We start from the raw sequence: 20,796 nt of genomic DNA, 5'->3' as shown, positions 1-20,796 counted from the left end.
GACACTGCCTAGTGGAGTTGTGAGAAGAGGGCCACCATCCTCCAGACCCTAGCACAGTAGGTCCACCAACAACTTGCACCGTGCACCTGGAAAAACTGCAGGCACACTCAATGCCAGCCCATGAAAGCAGCCATGGGGGCTGTCCCCTGTAGAACCACAGGGGCAGGGCTACCCAAGGCCTTGGGATTCTTCCCATTTCATCAGTGTTGCCAGGATGTGAAACATGGAGTCAAAGGAAATCATTTCAGAGCTTTAAGATTTAATGACTGCCCTGCTGAGTTTTGAACTTGCATGGGGCCTTTAGCCCCTTTGTTTGGACTGATTTTTCCCTTTTGGAATAGGAGTATGTATCCAGTGCCAGTACCCCCATTGTATCTTGGAAGTAACTAACTGGTTTTGATTTTACATGCTCATAGGTAGAAGGGGCTTATCTTGTCTCAGAAGATACTTTGGACTGTAGACTTTTGAGTTAATGCTGAAATGATTTAAGACTTGGGAGACTGTTGAGAAGGGTTGATTGTAATTTGCAATGTGAGAAGGATGTGAGATTTGGGAGGGTGAGGGTGAAATGCTATGGTCTGAGTTTGTGTCCCAGCACAAATCTCATGTTGAATTTTGTGATCCCCAATGTTGGAGGAAGAGCCTGGTGGGAGATGATTGGCTCAGGGGGGTGGACATCCCCCTTGCTGTTCTCATGATAGTGAGTTCTCATGAGATCTGCTTGTTTAAAAAGCGTGTGTCACCTTCCCCCTCTCTTCCTCCTGATCTGGCCATGCGAAACGTGCCTCCTTCCTCTTCAACTTCCACCATGATTGTAAGTTTTCTGAGGTCTCCCAGCCATGCTTGCTGTACAGCCTGCAGAACCATGAGCCAATTGATCCTCTTTTCTTTATAAATTACCCAGTCTCAGGTAGTTCTTTAGAGCAATGTGAGAGTGGACTAATACAGGAGGTTTTTCAGAAAACCTAAAAATAGAGCTACCACATGATTCAGCAATCCCACTGCTTGGTATATATATAAAAGAAGGAAACAAGCATATTGAAGAGATACCTGCACTCCCATGTTTATTGCAGCACTATTCACAATAGCCAGGATTTGGAAGCAGTCTGTGTCCATCAACAGATGAATAGAAAAAGAAAATGTGGTAGATATACACTTTGGTGTACTGGTCAGCCATATAAAAGAATGAGATCCTGTCATTTTCAACAATATGGATGAAACTGGAGGACATTATGTTAAGTGAAATAAACCTGTCACATAAGGACAAACTTTGCATGTTCTCACTCACTTTTGGGAGCTAAAAATTAAAACAATTGAATCCATGGAGATAAAAAGCAGAAGGATGGATAACAGAAGCTGGAAGGGGGTGGGGAAGTGAGGATGGTTAATGGGTACAAAAATGTAGTTAGAGAAAATGAATAAGATCTAGTATTTGATAGCACAACAGGGTGAGTACAGTCAACAATAACTCATTGTACATTTAAAAATAATTTAAAAAGTATAATTGGATTGTTTGTAACACAAAGAAACTATAAAAGCTTGAGTTGATGGGTACCCATTTATCCTGTTGTGATTATTATATATTTATGCCTGTATCAAAACATTTCATCTCATGTGCCCCATAGATATATACACCGACTGTGTACCAATAACAATTAAAAATTGTAAAATATTTTTAACAAGACGATCCTCAAAACGTGCTTCCCCTTGCCCAGTCTTCCCTAATCTAAACATTCAGTTTCCAGAGGATGAGCAAGTTGCACATAAAATTTGATTTTATTCAAAACGTTAGTACAGAGTAACCCTTAAACTCTACGGATATATATTTCTCTCCCCTTTTCACATTACCAAATTCCCTTCCTTCTATACATACGAACTCCTCAACACCCTCACAGAGAATAAAATGTGCCAGCACTACACAGCACAAATTAGTATGCTTGCCTCAAATTATGCCAGTTGTTAGGAACTTTTTGCCATTTGAAGGAGCCAAATGGAGAAAAAAATGTCATGGGTATCTGATGAAACAAATTTGGAGACACTCAAATGCTTCCATTTATAGAGGTTCTTTGCACCACTGGTGCCTCTTGGGGAAATTCTGAAAAACATTCTGTCTGTAAACAATCTGTTTCAGTGCCACATGTTTTCTAAATTTCTTTGCCTGTTGACATTTTACAAAATTAAAAGAACACATTTGCATGAAGACAGGACCTTTTGTTTCTTATACATCTACACTATCATATAAATTAAAAATGAAATAGGTCATCTTGCCCAGTTGTTTGTGAAGGATCATTTTCTAAAGGACACTTCCCAGATATTTGGCCAACCTCATTTTAAATCACTAAGATCTTTTTTATGGCCTCTGCTCTCAAGTTAAATAGCACTTATTATTAAAGTGAGAACTTCTGGAGATAATGCTTCCTTCTTAGGTTTAATTCTGTTTTTTGTTTCTTTTTTTTTTTTAAGTCTAACTTTATATTGCTGTGATTTTCTGGTCTCAAGATAGTTCTAAAACTTTTCCCAGGCACGTAATATGATTTTACTTCCACAAGCCTGAAGTTGTTTGGGACCATGTGACTTCTTTGGCTGATGAAGGAGTGCAGAAATTATATGTGTAACTTCTGGATAGAGCTCTCACAATGACAATTTTCCCCTCCTTCCTATTGCTGCCCAGATTGCAGAAGTGCATTCCCAGATGAAGCGTGCATCCAGAAAGTTCTCTAGAGACCTTCTGCTTCCCAACTTTAATGGGTTTTATGAAGGAGAAATAAACTATTAAGGCAAATAAAATATTAAGACTTTAGTCAATTGCAGCAGATAACACTCAAAAAATTAATGATAATCAAATTAAATTAATTGAAATTTTGATCTTTCTTGATATCAGGCAAAAAAAAAATCCCAATTACAAGGATACTATTGCTACTACCTTTCTATGCACTGCTTGAGCTGAAATCTTCAGAAGCATTTTTCTGCAGAGAATTTAGGCTACACTATTTAAATTGGGTGAATATAGTTACATAGGGGCAGGGAACAGAATGGGAACAGGAGAGATAATGTGGATAAATAAGATCTGGGAAAATAACATTACTTACCTTTAGCAGAAGAATCTAGAAATAAAGATTCAATTTACATACTATTTGTGTCCTTTTGTGGCAAAAAGTAAATTCTTAAAATTGAATATATGAACATTGCAATGATTTGTTAAATAAAATATTTTGCTTCCCTAAAGTTTGCAAGCAGATATTCATTTAATTTCTTTTATGTATTAAGAAAGATTTCTCTAAAGGGCTGTCAGTTACAATGACAGTTTCTATTCGTTTGTTTTTGTCTTGCCTTCAGTGATAATACTATAACTGTTTAATATTTCTTATCAATTTCTATTCACACACTCTCATTCATTAGGTTATGATTTATTCTGATCTTTGTGATTGTATGAGGTTAGGGTTCCAGGAAAGAGAGTCTGAAAGAGAGATTTGGCTGCAGAAGGCTTATTGCAGATAGCCCCTATGAAAGAAGGAGAGAAGGAAAAATACAGCAGAGGCTTCAGCCAATTCCAAGGGGAGATATGGAGCTAGGCTAGCCCTTCAAAACTGTTCCCAATCAAAGCAAGGAGGTCACATCTTATGGCCCTGCATCAGAAGTCATTGAATGAAGGTTAATCCTATGAAGAAGGAGGTGGGGCAGGTAATTCTGGTAAATTGCAGCTCCCTCAGCTGAGGGAAATTTCTAGAGACTTAGCTGTGAGTCATCAGCAGCCAAAAGTTAATTCAAAATGGATTATAGACCTAAATATAAAAAGAGAAACTTCCTGGGCACATACAACCTAACAAGAATAAAGCATGAAGAAATAGTAAACATGGACTGACCAATAACAAATAACAAGATTGAATCAGTAATAAAAATCTCCCATCAAAGAAAATCTCAGGACCTGTCAGCTTCACTGCTGAAATCTACCAAACATTTAAAGAAGAACTAATATAAATTCTTCTTAAACTATTTCAAACAATTGAAGTGAAGAAAATTCTTCCTAATTCAGTCTATGAAGTGAGCATTACCCTGATACAAAACCAGGCAAGGACACAACAAACAAGAAAACTACAGGCCAGCATTCCTGATGAACATAAAGGCAAAAATCCTCAACAAAAATGCTAGCAAATCCAATCCAACAGCACATCAAAAAGACTATTCATTATGATTAAGTGGGATTCATACCAGGGATACAAGGAGAGTTCAACATTCACAAATCAATAAACATTACTCATTACATCAACAGAACGAAGGCCAAAAACATATGATCATTTCAACAGATGAAAAAAAAAAAAAAGCATTTGATGAAATGCAACATCCCTTCATGATAAAAACTCTCAACAAATTTGGTATAGAAGGAATGTGCCTCAGCACAATAAAGGCCATATATGATAAGTCATATCTAATATCATGCTGAATGGAGAAAAGTTGAAAACATTTTCACTAAAATCACAAGACAAGGATGTCCACTTTTACCAATTTTATTCAACATAGTACTGGAAGCCCTAGCCAGAGCAATTAGGCAGTAGAAAGAAATACAGGGCCTTCAAACTGTTAAGGAGGAAATCACAGTATGCCTGTTTACAGATGATATGGTCTTTTGTATAGGAAACTTCAAAGACTTCACACAAAAACAGATCTTTACAATAAAAACTACCAAACATTGATGAAAGAAATGGGGACACAAATAAATGGAAAGATTTCTCATGTCCATGCACATATATTAATATTGTTAAAATGTCTTCACTATTCAAAGAAATTTACAGATTAAATGCAATCCCTATCAAAATACCAATGGTATTCTTCACAGAAATAGATAAAACAATCCTGAAATTTGTATGGAACCACAAAAAAACCCCAAATAGCCAAAGCAATCTTGATCAAATAGAACCAAGCTAGAGGCACACTACCTTACTTCCAAATATACTGCAAAGCAATGATAAACAAACAGCATGCTACTGGCATAAAATACAGAAATCCACACATTTACAGCCAACTGAGCTTCAGCAAAGTTGCCAATAATACACACTGAGGAAAGGACTGTCTCTTCAATAAATGGTGCTGGAAAAACTGGACATCCACATGCAGAAAAATGAAATGAGTCTCTTATCTCTTCCAACTTACAGAAATCAACTAAAAATGGATTAAAGACTTAAATGTAAACCTGTAACTATGAAACCACTAAAATAAAATATCGGGAAAACGCTTTGTGAGATTTGTATGAGTGAGCATTTTTTGAATAAGACCTCAAAAACACGTGTAACAAAAGCAAAATTAGACAAATGGGATTACATCAATTTGAAAAGCTTCTGTATTGCAAAGGAAGCAATCAACATAGTGAAGAAACAACCTACAGAATGGGAGAAAATATTCACAAAGTATGCCTCTGATAAGGGGTTAATAACCAGAACATGTAAGGATCCTGAACAACTCAATAGCAAAAAAAAAAAAAAAAAAACCTAATAATCTGATTACAAATGAGCAAAAGACCTAAACAGACATTTCTCAAAAGACAAATTGCTAACACGTATATTTTTTAAATGCTCAACTTCACTAATTGGGAAAATGAAAATCAAAACCACAATGAGATATAATCTCGCCCTAGTTAGAATGGATATTATTGAAAAGACAAAAAATAATGAATGCCAGTGAGAGTGTGGAGAATGGGAGATTCTTATATATTGTTGGTGGGAATGTAAATTAGTACAACCACTGCGGAAAAGAGTAGGGAGGTGCCTCAAAAATTAAAAATAGAACCACTGGCCAGGCACAGTGGCTCACGCTTGTATTCCCAGCACTTTGGGAAGCCAAGGCAGATGGATCACTTGAGGTCAGGAAATGAAACCCTATCTCTACTTAAAAAAAAGTACAAAAATTATCAAGGCATGGTGGCATGTGCCTGTAGTCCCAGGTACTCAGGAGGTTAAGGCAGGAGAATCACTTGAATCTGGGAGGCAGAGGTTGCAGTGAGCCAAGACTACACCACTGCACTCTAGCCTGGGTGACGGAGTGAGATTCTGTCTATAAATAAATAAATAAAACTACCATATGATCCAATAGCCCCACTACTGGGTATATATCCAAAGGAAACGAAATTAGTATGTCAAAGAGATGTCTACACACTCATGTTTATTGCAACACTATTCACAATAGCAAAGATACGAACTCCAACTAAGTGTCCATCAATGGATGAATGACTAAAGAAAATGTGATTATTTACACAATAGAATACTATTCAGCCACAGAAACAACTGAAATTGTGTCATTTGTAACACAGGTGGATCTGGAGGACATCATGATAAGTGAAATAAGCCAGAAAGACAAATACAGCATAATCTTACTTATATGTGGACTCTAAAAAAATTGATTTCATAGAATAGAGAGTAAAATAGGGGTTACCAGAGGCTGAGGAAGGTCGGGGAGATGGTGGTATAGGGGGATAAATACAAAGTTATAGCTAGATAGGAGGAATAAGTTCTAGTGTTCCACTGCAAAGCAGAGTAACTGTAGTTAACAATAATACATTTATATATTTCAAAATAGCTAGAAAAGAGGTTTTTTAATGTTCTTAGCAAAGAAATGATAAATGTCTGAGGTAATAGATATGCTAATTATCCTAATTTGATCACTACACATGACATACGCATATTAAAACATCATACTCTACCCCATAAATATGTAAAATTATTATGTGTCAATTACTTTTTAAAAGATGAAAACAACAGGAAAAAATTTCTAAAAGTATAACATTCCTAGAATAAAAATTAGAAAAAATATTTTGTAACCTCGGGCAAAGATTTTTTTAGATCAGATGTCAAAAGCATGGTCCATGAAAATACAAATTGATAAATTAGATATCATCAAAATAAAAAACTTCTGTTCATCTACAGGCATTACTAAGAGAATTACAAAACCAAGTACAGACAGGAGAAAATACTTGCACAATATATATGAGATGGAGTTTTGCTCTTGTTGCCCAGGCTGGAGTCCAATGGTGTGATCTCGGCTCACCGCAACCTCTGTCTCCCGGGTTCAAGTGATTCTCCTGCCTCAGCCTCCTGAGTACCTGGGATTACAGTCATGCACTACCATGCCCAGCTAATTTTGTATTTTTAGTAGAGATGGCGTTTCTCCATGTTGGTCAGGCTGGCCTCGAACTCCCGACCTCAGGTGATCCGCCCACCTCGGCATCCCAAAGTGCTGGGATTACAGGCGTGAGCCACTGCACCCAGCCACAGAATGACTAAAATTTTAAAGGCTGACCTTCGTAGGCTTGCAAAGAATGTAGATGAACTAAAATTTTCATGCATTGCTGGTGGAGATGTTAAATGATACAATGACTTTGGAAAACAGTTTAGCAGGTTTTTTAAAAGTTAAAAGTACACCTACCATGTGAATCTACCGTTCCACGCTTGTGTATTTTCCCAAGAGAAAAAAAAGCATACGTCTATACAAAGACTCATGCATGAATATTCATAGAAGTCTTATTTTTCAGAGCCTAAACCTGGAAATAATCTAAATGTCAGTCAACAGACAAAGGATTGTCTTAGTCTGTTGTGTGCTGCTCTAAAAGAATATCTGAGGCTGGGTAATTTGAAAAGAAAAGAGGTTTATTTGGCTCATGAATCCGTAGGCTGTACAAGAAGCATGGTGTCAGCATCTGCTTGGTTTCTGGAGGATCTCAGACTGCTTCCACTAATGGTGGAAGGAGCAGGAATGTGCAGATATCACAGGGTGACAGAGGAAGCAAGGAGACAACGCAGGGAGGTGCCAGACTCCTTTTAACAATCAGCTTATTGAGAACTCACCCCCAAGGGAGGAGGATGTTAATCTATGCATGAGGGATCCACCCCCATGACCCAAACACCTCCCATTAGAACTCCCTCTAACACTGGAGATCAAAGTTCAACATGAGATTTGATGGGGACAAACAAACCATATCCAATCTGTAGAAGGGATAGACAAATTGGTACCTCCAATACAATGGGAAATTATTCTGCAATAATAATGAGTTATCGATGTACACTACAACATAGATAAATTTCAAAATTATTTTTCTAAGTGAAAGGAACCAGTAAAAAAGGGTACATTTTGTACCCATTCTGTATGTCTCCGTTTATAAAAATCTCCAGGAAATGCTTGAGGGGTGTGGGCAGGTAGGGAGAGGCAGGTGCGGGAATTCCTAAGGCGCATGAGTAACTTTTGAGGATAATGAGCCTGATTGTGGTGGTAGCTTCACATGGTATCAAAACTCATCAACTTGTATACTTTAAATGTGTCAATTATGTCTTAGTAAAGCTGAAAGAGAGAGAAAGAAAGGAGACGCAAAACAAAAAGTTTTGAGATGTAATTTCTTACCTATTAGAGTGGTAAAAAAATTAACCTTTTTCCCAGAACAGCAACAAATGTTTATTTAAATATAGATACACATACAATTCTATATTGTTCTCATCTTAACAATAGTGATATCTCCTTTAAATCACTTATTTAAAACACAAATGACATATTTATAACCTTGATTCATTAACAATTTGAAAGTTTGTTCATCAAAGGAAAGAATCTTTTGAAAGTCATCTTAGAATGTTAAAATTTATAGATACCAGAAATATGGCCAACTGTATGTTCCCAGCAAAACTAATAGCATATTACACTAAGTATTAAAAGAAGAACAGAATTTATATAATTTGACACAACTAAGACACTGCTTGCTTTCTCCAACTTATCAAATATAACATCTTTTAGCTACTTTAAGGTAACTTTGTAAAACTGACTTTTTATATAGTGGGCTATGATTTGATCTTACCAATTAAAAACCAGAAGTTCTTTCATTATCTTTGGCACTTAAAATCGTGATTCTTTAATAAAGTCATCACTAAATTACAACTTGAAAGTTAAAGGGCTTATGGGATTTTATAATAAGCCTAGTTTTGCACACTGAGTAAAATACTTCATATATATTCTAGAGCTAATGAAGTCACACCCATAGTCTTTTAGATGTGCCACTCCACATAACCAATGACATTATATGTTTTACATTGCTCATTTCTATGCATCTAGATTCTCAGAAATAGTTCAGAGGGAGCGGTCCTGATCCTATTTAGGCCAACCCATCTTGCAATAGAATTATTATTTCCTAAACAGTTTCAAATAAGATAATTTATATGCACTAGCTATTCTGTCAGAAGATGTTAAAATGCAGCAAAAGCAATAAACAACATTCAAATTCTCCAGCAGGCCCAAGGTATAGATAGGGTTGAGATAAATGGGGACTACCTGGCACCTGAGAGTGAATTTAAGTAAAGTCTTACTAGATTATCCCATCAGGTTCCTGTGACAAAGTAAACACATATTCTTTGATCACTTAACATCCGGAGCTCCTTGAATCTCCCCAAATCTCAATTTCTAAACTGGTAATAATAATAATAGGAAGAAAATTATCAATATAATAATGATGATGCCAGACACCACCCTCATGTGCTGCTCTACAGATTCAGAGGGACAGGGAATTTCAACCACCTGCTACTATGCCTGGAGCTCAGTCTGTTTGTTTTATTTCAAATGATATAGATTAAGAGTCATTTTGATGTCTGAAATTTTGTCCCAGAGATTAGTAGAGCCCAGTCCTTTCTCTAGGAATGCACAATTTACCAACAGAGTTCAAAAGTCAAAGTAGATTCAGAGAATGGTGCAGTAAAGGCAAATAAAGAACCACCAAGACACAAAGGCAGAGAGCGCGGGGTTAATTCTGCTTGGTGGTCAAGAAATCTTCAAAGACTTGAGAAGATTTTCTCATCTCTGTCTTCTCAACCAAAACTAAAAGCAATTATTTAAAAGAGGCAACTGAGATCCACCACCTGCAATTTGGTTCCTCACGGTTCACAGCAGAATTCATTCTGCTGAGTTCTGTGCTCTGTGAGTTCCACGACTTAAAAGAGACTGTGTTGTGAAGGGAGGCAGCAGTAATCATGGATATCACTATCACCTTGAGGTCTCTAATCCCAACTCCCTCCAGCTAAATGTATTTCTTTAGAAATATTAAAAAAAAAAATCAGAAACTGAAGAAGAACCAGTTCCTTCAAGCCCCAGGGATCCCAACCTTGCCAAATGTAAATTAGAAGAGGATGGATTTGGAACTCCAGGAAGCTAATTGGAGCCCTGGGTAGAAATCCTAAAGGTAGTAGGTAATTGGCACCTTGTCCTTTTCAGTGTAGATACTGCCCACGAGAGGGTTACCTCTAGGGTGCTGGTTGATTAGCATCCTTAAAAGACAGGGCAGTTAAGTAAAGATTGGTGACCTGAAGAGTCCCATGTACCCAATTCAAGGGTCCCCACCAACCAGAGAAAAACTGTTTTCATATGGTCCAGTGAGGGACACTCTTTGGGCAACAGTATCATAAACAGCTCCATTAAATGAAGCAAAACTTCATTATCAGGTTTTCTTGCTTAAAAAAAGCAACATAAGATTAAATTATCACTAGAGTTAGAAAATACATTTTTAATTGAAACCAAACTAATTTGATTTGCCTTTGGCTAATATTTATTCAAGAGAAACTCTCTTTCTGAAAATTATTATACATTTGAGAGCTATGTCCAGTTTGTTTAGGACCAGGTAAAATGAACTACACTGAGAAGAGAGATGTTAACATTTTATGATCAAAAATAATTGCACAGAAGTGAGATTCTAGATATTTAACTCACAAGAGAATCAATTGTTCTTAACTGGTGATAAAGTTTGGACCTGTGTCCCTGTTCAAATCTCATGTTGAATTATAATTTCCAATGTTGGAGGAAGAGGCCTGGTGGAAGCTGATCATGGAGGCAGTTTCTTGTGAATGGTTTAGTATCATCCCCTTGGTGCCTTGGTGCTGTTCTCATGATGGTGAGTTTTCAGGAGATTTGGTTGCTAAAAAGTGTGTAGCATCGGTCCTCTCTCTCTCTCTCTTGCCCCTACTCCCACTGTGTGAGATGCCCCGCTAACCCTTTGCCTTCTGCCATAATTGGAAGCTTCCTGAGGCCTCCCCAGAAGCAGAAGCCACTATGCTTCCTTTATAGCCTGCAAAACCACGAGCCAATTAAATACGTTTTCTTTATAAATTACCCAGTCTCAGGTATTTCTTTAGAGTGGTGCGAGAATGAACTAATACAGCTAGTGATGCTGGGATTGCAAGGGAGCGGTAGGCCAGAACTGCTGAATCCAGAAAGAAATAGAGAAATTAAAGAACAAAGTCCCCTGGCCCGCAGGGAAACCCAGTGGAATGCTATCAATTCCAAATAACCATGCTCCTGTACACTCTCAGGCACTTAACCATTTTCACATCCCAAAAATCTTATTGGAAGTAGACTAGTTAAGTCTCATTATCTTCATTCTACAGATGCAAAGTAAAGTTTGGAGAGTTTAAATGACTTGGCTGTCATCACACAGGTTGAAGATGGCAAATTTTGGCCTCATTCCAAGTCTTTTGATTCCTAGTCTGTAATTTTTCTCCATACTACACTGCCTCTATATTAGAGCTGAAAAGATTATTCCAGAAATATCTCTGGTGGAGTGCAGAGGGTCTTCAACCTGAATCAAAGGAGATTGGGGAAATATAGACAGCTATTTCTTTTCTTTTTAAAGAGAAATCCTCAAACTTACATGAAAGTAGAGAACTGGTATAATAATCTTCTGTATACCCATCACCCAACTCCAGCACCTCTCAGCAACCCACAGTTTCACTGGAGGCCTAGGGAGGGAACCAGTGGTGCTCAGGTAGAAAGGACCCAGCTTTTCCAAGACATAATGGAGCTCATGGTGGAAGAAGTCTTCAAGGGTCAGAGTGACTTGAAAGAGAAGAAAACTAGATATATCTGGAATAGACTGTGATTTAAACCTAAGTCTAGCTAAACCAAATAGTATGTTGTACCCAATGTGTATCATTCATGTGTGAATTCCAGGATTTCCTCATACACAAGCTGACACTTCAAAAAATAGCCCACAATGTCTATAGTATTGTAGGGCCACAGAGAGCATTGTGGCATTTATTACATGTCAAAATAAGAAAGGCCATGCCACATCACGCCTAACTTTTCCAAAGCTCCAGTAACATCCCATAGTTACCACTCCACTCCACTTTACCTCAATCTTCTACTTGGAAAACAACTTTCTATGTTTTATTTCTAAAATCTTTACTAGTAAAATGTGAAAACTAAACAATATCAAGAAAACGTCAATATTAATTAAAGAAGTTAGTTTCATTACCTACAATGATTTTTTTAAATAAAGAATTTATGCAAACTTCATTTCTTACCGATACTTTGTTTTCTTGCTGTGTATCTGACTCTAAACTTCCAGACGTCATGCTGAAATAAAGTAAAAGTTTAGAATTCCAAAATTTTATTTCAGGCACTCATGTGCGCACACACACCCCCGCACCTACATTGAATAGATCATTACACTGTAACATTTAAAGTAAATTTTCTAAAGTATTTCCTCCAAATGTCAATTTCTGGACATTTCTAAAGGAAATAAAAATAGTGGAATGTAAACTTTACTCGCAGAAGATAAAATAGCCTTTAAAGGTTCTCTTGAGAATAAGTACTCTGAACAGTACAATCTGTTCTGAAAACCTGAAAAATCTGGTATTTCAACTGAAAAAAAAAAAAGTGGGGAGAAGAAAGCATAACCTCATAAGAATCAGCAGACGTGGAGAATTCTTTGTCTCCTACACTGTTCTCTCTCTCTCTTCTCTCTCTCTCTGTCTCCTGGATCATTTCCATTAGCTTATAAACATGTTGTTATTTATCATGCCTAGAGCCTTCTTACTGCTTTAGTTTCCACTTGATTATACTAACCTCTTTTGCTTTTCAGGTTACAGAAAAACGATATTCTCACTGTCTCCAATCCCTCCCCTTCTATTTTTCTTTCTTTTTTTCTAAAGCCACTGTAGTTAGACTAGTGCCACTACTAGTACCACTCCACAGAAACTGCACTTGTCCAATTCACTAAAGATCTCTGCATTCTTATACCCAGTGATTATTTTTCACAACTCACCTTAACATCTTTTGACATGACTCATTCTCTCTTTGAAATACTTTCTTCACTCAGTTCCCAGTACATCCCAGGGCCCTGGAATATTTTTCTCTAAGTCTATCCACTTGGCTTACTCTTCCTTCCTTCTTGTCTTTTCTCAAATGTCACCACTTCAGTGGGACCTACCATATGTATCTTATTTAAAATTTAACCCCTCACCTCATCACCATACTCTTTTCTCTGTGATACTTATCACATTCTAACATGCTATATAGTTTGCTTATTTATTATATTTTTTATGTCATCTCCCAACTGAAAATGTAAACTCCTTGAAGAGAGGAAATTTTTTCTGTTCTTTTTGTTACTCTACCCTCAGCCTCTTGAAGAAGGATAGGATGGTCAACAAATATTTGTTCAATAAATAAATGAATTATCTAATAAATCTCATAGATTTAATAGATTCCTTTCTGTTGTTGCCAATCAATAAAGCCTTACTTTTTTTTTTTTTCCCCCTAAGATGGAGTCTTGCTCTGTCACTCAGGCTGGAGTGCAATGGCACAATCTTGGCTCACTGTCTCCGCTTCCCGGATTCAAGTGTTCCTCATGCCTCAGCCTCCCGAGTAGCTGAGACTACAGGCACCCACCACCATGCCTAGCTAATTTTTGTATTTTTGGTAGAGACAGGGTTTCACCATGTTGGCCAGGATGGTCTTGATCTCTTGACCTCCTGATCCGCCCACCTTGGCCTCCCAAAGTGCTGGGATTACAGGCGTGAGCCACCGCGCCCAGCCAATAAAGCCTTACTTTTAAATTCCAAGGTACTTTTATTATTCTTATCCCACTATCTTCCTCATGAATATATAGTTTTATTTCCATATGTCTGTGCACATTTCTCTCTTTTACTTACTTTCAAAAAATTTGAAATCATTTACAAATGTTCATAAAGTAATCAGTGACTACTGAATAAAATTAATTAAGTTCTCACTTACTGGAAGGAGACACTGGGGCTCTAAGAGATGTAATTGCTTTTCTCACATGACACCCAGATCAGCAAAAAAAACAGTATTTTGGTACTTTCTACTTGACAACACCTCTTTATCATGAAATGGAAAACAAACTCTTGGTCATCACAGTTGCTGGACAAACCAACAAATGGCTTTAAAGGATCTTAATAAACTGAGCCCTCTAACAAATTTTATCTTCTATCAGTGAAACTCACGAAACGGATGTTTTCCCTCAACTGAACGGCCTAATAGTCCAGAGTGTGTGTTTATCCTTTTCTTAGTTGTTTCCTCCGGCCAGAACACTCACACTCTCTTCTCTGCTTGTTGAAATCTTACCTGTCTTCACACCATAACTCAAATGCTGCCTCTCCCTGAAGGCCTTCTGACCCTACCGGTCAGAAGTATTTCTTGCCTTTATATTGCACAAGCAGGTTTTGGGCATCCACCTCTTGCAGCCCTTATTATGGTTCATGATGTATGTGACTATTTCTCTACCTGTGTTTTGCATTTCTCAGTAACACCCTCATAGGGGACAAAGGCTGTGCTTCGTGTATTTTTTATGCTGGGCAAGAAAGTCATTTTCAGTCACTGAGTGAAACCAAACAAAACAAAATATGTGAGTGCAATATCCTTATGTGCATACTCAGATGTGCCACAAATGCATCACAGAAAGTACAATTTGAGACTACTTTTAAAAAATAATGCCTGAAACAAAACTGGTGATTTAAAAATGAGAGCTTTGGCTGCCTGACAATTATATTTAAAGGTCATGAGTCATGGCCTCAGAGTAACCATGGTAACCCACATACACAGGAGAAGTCATGTTGTACAATAATTAAGGGGGGAAGAAAGCTTTAGAAAGCCTATTAGCTTTGAGATAAAGACAACATATAATTAATAAATGTGTTTATGAAGTTTGTTTTTTATTGCATTGTTTTCTTACTTCAGGGTTTACTGGAAACCTGGAAAAACTTCTTTAAATTTCTACTGGCAGGGAGTAATGAGATGACATAATCAACCTTGCATAGTTTTTTTCTCAGTGTGTTATAAGAACATTGAAATTTCCTCCTTTAAATGAATGTCTTATATCTGGTTTCTCAACTTTTTACTTCATGCTTTTTATGTCAAATTGGAGGATTAATTAGTCACCAATTAGTCTGGGTGAATAAAGGATTTTAATAAAATTGGTGAGGAAATACAGCTATTGAGCACTTAATTTTTATAAGAGAAGATTTCCTGGGAAAATTCTGTTTTGTTCCTTAGATTAATTACATCCAGGGCCTAACTCTCCCTTACTTAGACAAAGTAGGAGCAAGTTTCCATTCATTTTATGTAAACTGTGGAGAAGGTCTGTTTCAAGGGCATGAGAAGAGAAAAGGGGAAGGAAAAGGAGAAGGAAAGGCAAACAAGACACACGAGACCAGTTTGTTCCTGCTTAGAAGTGAAGAAGCTGAACTGAAGTCACCTACAGATCAACAAGAATAGTGTGACACTCCCCTGCCTCCTACCTCAAAAGCCCAGCTTTCTACCTGCACAGAACACTCAACTCCACACACCAGGAGTAAAAAACACTAACAATAATTTACAGAGAGAGCAAAGTCCTGCTTTTCACTTGGTTTTTCTGCTGAATGTATACTGGGCTATTCATTTGAAAGTTGTTCATCACAGGGCATTTTCCCTCCATTTGGTAACTTTATGTTCAACTCTCCAATTGCCTACATATTGATACGTTATCTCTTCAGCTGCTTTGTTCTGGGAAATTAAAAGAAAATGAGTGTTTGCTAAATTTCATTAGCTTTAATAAATGGAAAAAGCCTTACTCCCTCCCATAGATTATTTAATTTTTGAGGCTTATGGAATCCTTTGCACAAATAAACAACATTTTACGTAAAATCTTAGATTTGTGAGTTTCTCACATCATCCACAGACCATAGACCCAAGGTGAAAAGCAAATAAAAACAAGGCTCGCACATTCACATAAGGAAAACATGTTTTAAAACTTAACAAAGCAGGCCAGGCACAGTGGCTCATGCCTATCATCCCAGCACTTTGGGAGGCCAAGGTGGGCAGATCACCTGAGGTCAGGAGCTCAAGACCAGCCTGGCCAACATGGTGAAACCCTGTCTCTACAAAAATACAAAAATTAGCCAGGTATGATGGCAGATGCCTATAATCCCAGCTACTCGGGAGGCTGAAGTGGGAGAATCGCTTGAACCCGGGAGGCAGAAGTTGCAGCGAGCCAAGATTGCTCCATTGCACTCCAGCCTGGACAACAGAGTGAGACTCTGTTTCAAAAACAAACGAAAACTTAAAACCAGAACCATGGTTGCATGTGAACATCCCACAAGGATACTGCCTTATAGGATGTAACTCCTGCTACAGAGATGTGGTCAACTCTCACTCAAGATTTAAAAGAAAATTGTAAATGGAAGATATTTCCACATTTGAAAGGGAAATGATCATGTGTCAACATGCAAAATTTCTAGTAATTAAATGCAGATCAATTAGAGAAGTGAACTGTACTTCCATATTTCTAGCCAGCATTGATCTAGATTTTTATGTGGGGAACCTGTAGAGGAGGAATGACCCAGCTTTTTGTGTGTGCATCTCTTGGCAAGAGGGTAGTGAAGATGACATTTCATTTCAACTGTAAGAAGGCTGGCTTCAAACCCTCCCCCTTCCCACATCAGTAAAATGGCTGTGGTGGGTGAGTGTGTGATTTTTAGAAGACCAAGTAAGGGACAATTTATTTGTTCAACAAATATTTATTGAACTCCTACTGTGTGTCAGGCCATGCCCTATGATCTGGGAAGACGGCAGCTCTCAAAGAAAGGGGTCACTCTCCAGGAAAGGATAAAAAACTGTCTGTTGTTATTCCCCAGACTTTAAAGAAAGATTTTCTTTGAAGTACTAAGTGAAAGCTACTTTATCCAGGAATTCCCATTAATTATTTTGGGATGAGAGGAGCTGGGAACTCACCTGCTTCTCTCTGGGCTGTCAGACTCTGGGACCACAGATTTCTTGCTATAGCATTGTCCCATCTCAAGCCAGGCCCACTGGGATCCCTTATCCCTGGGACAGACGTCAACAGGCATCATTCCTTAGAGTTTTAGAATCCCTGCTATTGCTCTGCTGTCCCTTGTTGCTAGGCTACCACAATGGCTGTGGAAAAGACAGTTAATTTCCCAAAGAAAAAAATCTCGGTTACAAAGCCACAGTAACCTCTCAAAACATCTCACAAATCAGATCCAGGCATGAGAATAGGTGAAGAATCACCACATAGTCATCATTTCTGTAAAACTCATTCAAAGTGGAACAGAAACAGTGGTTTTGTGCTCAAACCAAGGCATGTTTACATCCAGAACCAATGCTAAGGAAACAGCCACACTGCTGTCTGAGAGGGGTGCACACCCAGAAATGCATTGGTTTACAGGCAATCAGTGATTTCATCACAAACCAACCCCTTATTGTGATGATCTGCTTTCCCTGGGACCCACCGGCCACAGACAGAAGACCCCACCTGGCCATATTCTCATGAAAGCTTCTTTCCTAACACAGGATTGTACAAGTGATTCATTGTGCCTGAGTAGCTGGTATTTTGCTCATTGTTCACCTGCAGCCACTGCTCCAACTTCCCTGTCCAAAGACACCACCTACTTTCTCCCAGCCAGTTGCTGCATCTCTCCCTGGATGCCTTTGTAGACCAGGTGAACCTGTATCCACTTCACTTTCTGCTCTGACAGGAAGTACATGTAGGATCCCTGCAGTCGACAGCTAAGAATCACTCCTGGATTTTGGTCTGTATGTGCTGGAGTCACCCAACCTAGTCACAGTGTTCATCCTAAAATAAATTGGATTGGCATGACAGCAATGTTTCTAATCACAGAATTTGTTTCTAGGGTTAGAGCATTATAGAGCAAGTAACTACAATAGTAACAGGAATGAATATTAAGACTTATCTATTCAAGAGTATAATTAGCATTTACTTCTTCAACAAAACTTCAAGTGACCCAGCTCCTCAGTAAAACAACTCTATGAATAAAATTAGGAACTATTGAGCAGTTGTTGTGCTGGATAGAAAAGCCAACACTAAATGGGTAGTTGTGGAAAGACAAGGATTGGGCAATTGGCCTAGCATGTAGTTAGCAGCCTGTTGGGGATCAGAAATCATCTTACCTCTCTATGCTTTGGATTTGTTACTTTAAGAAAGAACCAAATTAACCAGGCGTGGTGGTGGGCGCCTGTAGTCCCAGCTACTCGGAAGGCTAAGGCAGGAGAATGGCATGAATCTGGGAGGTGGAGCTTGTAATGAGCCGAGATTGCGCCACTGCACTCCAGCCTGGGCAATAGAGCGATACTCTATCTCAAAAAGAAAAAAAAGAAAGAACCACTTGAACTATTTCTGTCATCCCTTCCAACTCTAACATTTTGTTCTGTTTCTTTAGCTCATCTCATTAAAAAAAAAAAGACAAAAACCACAGACCCACAGAGTAGACTACACTTTAGTGCATTTTAGAGGAAATGTCCAGATGTTCACCGTGTAGTTGCAGTCATAATATTTTATAAAAGAAAAGTCATTTCAATAATGGCTGGTGAAAGGCACTGTAGGCACTAATTATTTGTAATGGTTATTAATCTTATCATGCATCTAGCTGATCAAAAAGGGAGGTGGAGAGATATGGCTAGTACAAAAGCAGACTTTCAAAAAGTCCTTGAAAAACAAAGTGACCCTTCCATTCCCATTTCTCCTTTAAAAAATACTGCATGGGAGGATTTCAGAAAGTGGTGGTGAGGAAATTGGCTGGGTCGTTAAAGGCATATTGACCTACAGAACTCTAAACATGCTAACTAACAAAATTAATGGTATTGTTCTTTTATAATTAAGGAAAAGTACTTATGAAAGTCACTCAAATGATTTTATTTTAAAAAGTTGAGTTGTAGTTTAGAAAAACTACATTTTCCCCCTCTAAATGTAAAGAAAACAAGGAGGTATTATAACAAAACTTCTAGAAATACATATAAATCATTGACACTTCCACCATTAACATTGTTTTAAATCGAAAAAATGCTGTAAGCTCATTGGGGATCTTATAGATTATTATGTACAATTTAAAAACTTACCTTGTAGCCTATCAAAAATATATCTTTTCTTAGAATCAGAAATCATATAATGCTTATATAACAAGGAAGAATCTTAAGAATATGCATATTTTATATGTTCCACAGCTAGTGCTTATCAGGATGTCTTATCTAACTTAGGTGAGTAAATATCAATAGGATCAGAAAGGAGAATGGAAGGGAGAACATTGCAATGAGAAAAGGGCAAGACAGAAGAGATAATAGATTTATAATGAATTGGTGTGACTGAGGAGAGCAGAGAAAACTGCAGTGGTCTTCAGAGTCTCTGCTTAGAAAATAGCCCTTCAGCTTCATCTGTCCGCTCACTCCTTTGTTTGTGTGTTTATTTGTTTATTCACCAAATATTTATTGAAAACTCACATTGTGCTAGGCAAGGTGCTCAGCACGAATGAAATCGATGCTGTTCCTGCCCTCATGGAGCTCATTATTCTATCACGCTATCATTCTAGTAGCCACTAACGTCTTATTAGAAAAAATTAACGAAGCACGTTTGGGATTCCCAAAAAGCTCTTCTAACTTAACAGATCCCAAGCACTGAAAAAATAAAAAAATAAGTAAATAGAAGCAAACAGGGTCACTTCGTAGGTTTTCCTCCTGAGGAGGTAGAATCTTGTAGAGAAAGATGACCGCCCTTCCCAAAGTTAAGCTGGGAAAGTTCACTGTGTTCTCGTTGTGATGAACACGTGGTGACTGTGCTCATGTCTGCGAGTCTAGGTGAGTGTGTCTGTGCTAGGGGAGGACAAGAGGAAGGGCGAAAGTGACAGAGAAACCAAAGGAACAGCACACAAACAAGTACAGGTCAGGCCATGAGCAACAATAGCCAAAAAGTCTTTCAACTGATTGCAAAGGCTTTCCTCTGTTTCTCTTAAGAATTAGCCAGGTCGCTTGTCATTGTTTTTCTGACCTCTTCCCTGTGTGGCTGATTGCTTGACACAGTGGGTCTAATTATCTCCAGACTCCCAGCCTGTTTTAATGAAGAGGGATGTTTATCTGTATAAGCAGACAGACTTGTCTGTCCCCTTGGTCCTAAAGTTTTTTCTTGGGAAACCTAGGGATGAAACTGACAGCTGTTAATGGATCAGCCAGAATGTAAACTTTTCATTTCTGGCTTGTTTGCGGCAAGAAATAAACATTTCTTCTCCCTCCTTACTGTGCTTTACTGCATTGAGCACTTGTCATTTGGAGATTCCTAGCAGTATTTGATTTTCCTGTAAGAATGGCCTCTCTCCTCTCATAGTTGGTTTTGGACTGACAGTAAATTCAGTTCCCTAGCCCCGCCAAATAACCTTTGGTGGTGCAGACCCTGTCCAGACAAAGGACTACACAGCGTTGAACTTGGCTCATCAGCAACTGGATCCTGGGTCTTTGAATCTCAAACAGTTAACATAAGAAGGAAAGAAACAGTTGAAGTTCTAGTTATCTGTTTTCTAATTTATCCCACAAATATTTATTAAGGCTCAGTTTTGCCACAGACACTGTTCTGGATGCTTATATGACAGTGATAAGCAGGACAAAGTTGCTGCTCTCATGAATTTCATACCGTAGTTGGTAAAGGGCAATCAAACAAACACAGAAGATAATTACAGACAGACACAAGTGCTATCGAGAAAATAAAACGAT

At 38.0% G+C, this 20,796-nt stretch overlaps 1 protein-coding gene across 1 annotated transcript in view; it reads right to left on the bottom strand.

Annotated features, from left to right (window-relative positions):
* Positions 1 to 17,132, bottom strand: part of CCDC192 (coiled-coil domain containing 192) — a 184,882-nt gene extending 167,750 nt beyond the window's left edge. Inside the window, exons 1-2 of the mRNA XM_078004367.1 lie at positions 17,017 to 17,132; positions 12,312 to 12,363 (exon numbers count right to left, since the gene is read on the bottom strand). Coding sequence (XP_077860493.1) covers positions 12,312 to 12,363; positions 17,017 to 17,132 — 168 coding nt within the window. The remainder of the gene's footprint in view (positions 1 to 12,311; positions 12,364 to 17,016) is intronic.
* Positions 17,133 to 20,796: the final 3,664 nt, after the last annotated feature.

Source organism: Macaca mulatta, chromosome 6 (genome assembly GCF_049350105.2).
Source record: "Macaca mulatta isolate MMU2019108-1 chromosome 6, T2T-MMU8v2.0, whole genome shotgun sequence".
Lineage (NCBI taxonomy): Eukaryota > Metazoa > Chordata > Mammalia > Primates > Cercopithecidae > Macaca > Macaca mulatta.
The sequence above is the reverse complement of the archived record's forward strand: the minus strand, read 5'-3'. Positions and strand labels throughout refer to the sequence as shown.